This window comes from Protobothrops mucrosquamatus, unplaced genomic scaffold, assembly GCF_001527695.2.
Source record: "Protobothrops mucrosquamatus isolate PMUCROS unplaced genomic scaffold, P.Mucros_1.0 scaffold3266, whole genome shotgun sequence".
Classification (NCBI taxonomy): Eukaryota; Metazoa; Chordata; class Lepidosauria; order Squamata; family Viperidae; genus Protobothrops; species Protobothrops mucrosquamatus.
Genome location: NW_015389258.1, coordinates 665 through 6,628, shown reverse-complemented (window position 1 = coordinate 6,628; position 5,964 = coordinate 665). Strand labels below are relative to the sequence as shown.

At 34.1% G+C, this 5,964-nt stretch overlaps 1 protein-coding gene across 1 annotated transcript; it reads right to left on the bottom strand.

The window, feature by feature from the left end:
- Positions 1-2,199: 2,199 nt before the first annotated feature.
- Positions 2,200-5,532, bottom strand: LOC107297375 (lipase member H; the record flags this gene model as incomplete). Its single annotated transcript, XM_015826738.1, has 3 exons — positions 2,200-2,924; positions 3,554-3,727; positions 5,421-5,532. Coding segments are annotated over 3 exons (383 nt in total), but the record flags the coding sequence as incomplete, so codon positions are not given.
- Between the last annotated feature and the right edge of the window lie 432 nt (positions 5,533-5,964).

The window sequence follows — 5,964 nt, the reverse complement described above, 5'->3', positions numbered from 1 at the left end:
GCTTAGGATGGTGGCTTGGGAGGTGGGTGGGCCGGGGCGTATCCACAAGGGTGGGGCCGGAACACATGCTATGTAAGGCATTGGGAGCAAACGCCTCCCAGTGCTGACTTTAACCTACATGGAGTGATTAAACTACCATATGTCTAACGTTCCTGCTTGCTGGCTGGTTTGTGCAGCGCCAAGACACGACGGCTTGACACACACCTTTCACAAGACATCCCTGCCTTGGGCTACATCCCTGTGTCCCTCATAATTTTCCCTGACTTGGCGAATAGATTTAAATAAAAGTGATAAGTGGTCATTTATCCAATTTTCCCTTAATAATTATGAGCGTTCCACTGTTATTCCTCAATCATCCATGTTCTTTAAAGCTAGACTAGTCTGACTAAATAGCAATCTTTCTTGACTTATTTTGCCTGCAGCAAAATAAGTATCATTTCTACTATTTAAAATATTTTGCATTCTTTGAATTTTATCCCTCTTAAATTCTTCTTCCCTGTTCCTACTCATAAATCATAAACCCCTCTTGTGATCCTTAAGGAACATTTATTAAGATTTACAAATAATAAGATTAAAAACTAATATAAACTACAAAATTATGGAAATACACCTATAATTGCTGTTAAATACAAAAAACTATATCTAGAACTTTTAAAATAATGTTTAAAAAATGCATTCACAAATAACACTAAACATAAAACAAATTACAATGGTAAGATTTGCACAGCACAGCAAATACACCATCAAATAAGTTTTAAGAATAGTGCAATATACAGGTCCTTATAATACATATAATCAGTGCTTTTATTGTAAAAAAAAAAAAAAAGTGCCGGAACTCACACATCATACAACCCGCCTTGCCTACCCTACAAGGTTCCATCCAAAAAAAGTGCCGGAACTCCATTCTGGGTGTTCTATGACAAAAAAAGCCCTGCATGTAATAATGGATTTAGGAGAGGAAACAAAAATAAAAAATGGTTCAGTTTTTTGCTTTGCATATCAGTGAGTGATGATCCCATCACAATGGATTTGTCTCTTAAAATTGCTATGGAGATCTTTGAAAGAAACATCCATTAAAAATATATAACATTCTTATTAGTTACAAAGATATTTGTAATTATTTGCTCTATGTTAATAAATATTTTATTTAAATTAATAATATTCACATGCTCAAATAATATCGATCATTATACAGTCAAGTTATTTACCTGTTAAGAGATACTTTCTTATGCATATGAACAATATATAGATAGTTAGCAGCTACATATATTGAACATGCAAAGGTGGTTTTCAGAAGATATTAAATAATTCTGTTGCTGAGAGGCTTGAGTGATGCTACCAGGAGACTGGCTGTAATAAATGGTTTATATACTGACCCAGACAGAACAACATGTTTTTCTGTCCCATCTAGGGCAGATAGACAACTCAATAGAAATGATTATAAAACAGATAAATGTTTATTCAGAGGAATACTTGCTTTCACGTTGTTGCTTCTGGATAACACCTCTCTGTTCATTTCCATAGGTAAATTGATAATGATTTTTCCCCTCTTCTTCTGCCTAAGCATCACATGTTGGCATAAGCATGAGATCTCCAAGCCGTGTGGCTGGAAGCCATGAGCTGGATGAACAAAGGCATTCCCATGTGGCTAGTGTCCAGGAAGTCTCCCAATGCCCTTTAGAAACTCCTCCCACCGACCCATTAACAAAACCAGCATTTAACCCAATAACTGCCAGGTATTCTAACATACTGATACATGCTCTCTAGTTAGAGTTGCATAGATCTATACGATCCAGAACAGTTTATGTGTGATTTTAGGATCAATGTTGTTGTTGTTAATTGCGAAGTCATGTCCGACCCATCGTGACCCCATGGACAACGTTCCTCCAGCTCTTCCTGTCCTCTACTATCTTCTGGAGTCCATTTAAGTTCACACCTACTGCTTCAGTGACTCCATCCAGCCACCTCATTCTCTGTCGTCCCCTTCTTCTATTGCCCTCAATCTTTCCCAGCATTAGGCCCTTCTCCAGTGAGTCCTTCCTTTTCATTAGGTGGCCAAAGTATTTGAGTTTCAACTTCAGGATCTGGCCTTCTAAAGAGCAGTCAGGATTAATCTCTTCTAGGACTGACCGGTTTGAACGCCTTGCAGTCCAAGGGACTCGCAGGAGTCTTCTCCAGCACCATAGTTCAAAGGTCTCAATTCTTTTTAGGATCAATAAGATGAGCTAAACTGTAGCTTCTGTATTCTGAATATTTACAAATTGTATCTGCATTATACTGCATATGCATCATAAAGCATATTATTATATTGATTCAATTTCAGTTTCTATTTAACAACTTATTAGCAGCCTGTCAGTGTCATTATGAACAGAGATGCTCCATTAATGAGAATATTTGTTAATGTGCCCAAATTCTGATCTGAACCTATTTCTCTAAACTGTAGCATTTCATATTCATATAATAAGATATTAGATCTGTCAAATATAAAAGTATCAACAAACATATTTAGTGTACTATGAGCCTACATTTAGTGATGAAGTTATTACTATTAATTTCAATGGTATGTCAGCCTCACTGTGCATAAGACTAAAATTGAAATCTTCTCAAAAAATAATTCACAGCTTTGAATGCTCGTTAATTAGAAATTGATTGCTAATATATGCAACTAAGTACATGAAAAAATCTGAATTTCTTTTAAAAGTTCATTCTGTGATCTTCAGAGGTAGTCATAAAATTGGCAAATTAACTTTCTTGAAGTAAGCCAATTAAACTTGTTACCAGTTCATGTTGCTCTCTTTAATTTCTTGCATACAATATCCTGAAATAATCAATTGTCTTGCATATTTATCTCATAGCATGGGATAGGTGTAAAAGTTGTTTCAACATTTTCCACAAGTATCATATCATATCTACATAGCTGGATCCTGTACAGAGAGAAGAAAATATGCAATCAAGAAAAAGTGTATTTTATTTTTATTGTACATAAGTAATATTCATCTATATTTAATCAGTGTTTTTAAGAGGAATCAGGACTACTGATTTAAGCGTATTACTAATATAATACAGCATAATATATGATAACACTCATCTCCCACTCCCATTCTCTGTTACCCACGTGCCTATCTTTTTTACTAGTCATATTAATGTATTTTCTTTGTTTTCTTTTTCCTTGTTTGTTGTATTGTTCTATTATTTCACATTTTGTTTAAACTTCCTTTTTAATTCTTTGTTTTTATGGTTTTTAGCCTCCTAGCATCAAATAAATTTAATAATAATAATAATAATAATAATAATAATAATAATAATAATAATAATAATAATAATAATAATAATAATAATAATAATAATAATATACTAAACCATGTCCAAAACAGATGGGAATAAATTTTAATCTTATTTACTCCTCTACCTTTAGTTTTTTTACCCACTAAAGTGGGTAAAAAAGTGCTATTGTAAGTGCTATCATTGAGCAAGACTATTAGTGGTTCAACTATCTTTTCCTAAATTCTTCTTCTAGATCATGAAACTATTATAAAATGACAATCTATGTTACCTTTCTGGATGTGAGAGGGATTTTAATCTCATTTCGAGAACCCTAAGCTTGTACTTGGGGCCCACTGTACTCTTTGTAGAAAATGTCAAAGTAATTGTTGAAATGTTTCCAAAATCCAGATAAAATCCAGCAAGTATCTTTGCTTGCCTATATTGTTGAAATACAGCTGCATCACTAAAGAAGAAAAAACAGATTTATTCAATGTATGCCCCTTTATAAAATAAGACTCAAGGTGTCGTGCAATGGGTTCCAATCATCTTAAAAAAAACACAAACCAGAACAGAATATAGAAACAACTACAAACCTTGGTCCAGAAAAAGCAGCAGAAAAATATATTTTGACAACTGGATTCTCAAATACATCCACTACAGATTGTAACAGCATTGTGGACTGATCTACGAAAGGTCTTATTATACCTTACGCCTGCTCAGCTGAAGCTGAACAAGCAAAATTAGCCACTTATTTGTCCATAAGAGATCAGAAGACAAGAAAAAACATGCACTACAATCTTTGCTGCAGCAGGTTTGTGCCTATCGAAAATTTCTCCTCCTTCTGAATTTCTCCTCCTTCTCCTCCTTCTGTATATATAAGGCAAGCAGATAGTTTTGGCTATCAGCACTAGTTCTTGGTATCAGTGCATCTGAGAGTGTCTGTTGAAAAATAGCCATGAAGGGAAGTAAGTCCCTTGCAGTAGCCACTTCCAACCTTCGACCTACACCACCCACTTTCTTATTCTTCCTTTGGCACTGCTGCATTGATATTTCCACTGAGCACTGAAATAAGTGGGTTTTTTTTTTAATTTAATTCAGCCTTTGGATGCACCCTCTTTTATGAAATTTTTTACAATTACTATAAATACCTTGTATTTACACAATAGCAACTTCTGAATTTGCATATACTAATATAAACTAACTTATGTAAATTGAATGCAAACTCTCTTTTTCTCCCTCCCTTTCGCCGTCCCTCCCTTTCTCCTCCTCCCTCTCCTGGTATATATTAGGCAGGTAGCAAAAATAAGTAGCATAATTAGAAAACAGAAAGAAAATCTGACTGAAATAGTATTTGCTTAACTTAGTATTCTGCATCTTGCTTTCCAAAATCAGGGGGCTCTACTCGCAGTCACTCATGCCCTCATGGTTGGGCTACTGTAATGTGCTCTACATGAGGCTGTCCTTGAAGAACATCTGGAAGTGTCAGCTACTGCAGAATGCAGAATGCAACAGAGCAGGCAGTTATGTGTTTCTATACAAACACATTTTTATACCTTTGTTTGGCAAGGTGCATTGTTAACCAATCTGTTTCTAAGTCAAATCAAGGTGCACATTTTGATGTTTAAAGCTCTACGTGGCATGAGATTGGATCATTTGAGGGACTGTCTTTCTCAGATTTCATCTATCCATCCCAAATTTGTTGTATAATTTTGAATCCCATCCTGAGTCATTTGACTGAGATTGGCAGATATATAAATACGTCTTATAAATAAGATACATACAATTTCAATACAGATAGTCCTTGCTTACTGATTCCCTCCTTTAGCAATCATTTGAAGTTACAACTGTGCTCAAAAAATAGTTTTGTGATTAATAACCACATTTCAAATGGTGGGGAATTCCAAAAGGTGGGAGAGAGGGGACAAAGAAAATTTTGCAACTGCTTCACTTAATGATAGAGTTGCCCGTTCCAACTATGGTTCTAACCAAGGTCTACCTCGTTTATCTTTTTTTTTCTTTGCATATTAACTTTCAAATTTCCATTCTAATTCAAAAGTCATTTATCAATTACTCATTTTATTTGTTCAAATTAGTTCTAATTATAGCTGATACTATTTTGCATAAAGAAAGTACCAAAATGAATAAATATATCTCACCTATTAATTCTGGATTCTATTGTATTTCTTGAATTATCTGTTATTTTGATATTTATGAAACCTCTCCTAGTGCTTTTATTCCAGGTAATAATATCCAAAGAATAATGATACACTGTGGGAGAGAGAAAAAAATGTAATTTTATTTTGATTTATTTTCTTCTTTTTTAGAATGGAAAAAAAGAATCCTGGAAAACTGGGAGTTGAGTTTATTGAGCAAAGTCAGAAAGTTATATATCAAGAGACTACTAAAAACATTCTCAGGCTAGAACGTCAGAATAATATATCCATTTCAGAGCTAACTGCATCATAGTAGGTAATAGCTTCACGATAAGCCATTTTATTGTAACCTCTTTTAGCAGCAACCTTTTCTTATTATACTGAGATTGATCAAAATACCCCTTCAATGGTAAGATAAACTCAGGAACAGCATCTTGTGAAAATCTTGTGATTTTCTCATGAAGCAGGGTCAAATAGCTGGTAAAATTATTATACTCTAATTAATTAATCATGATACAAATCTTACATTTGATGCCCTTATAAATAT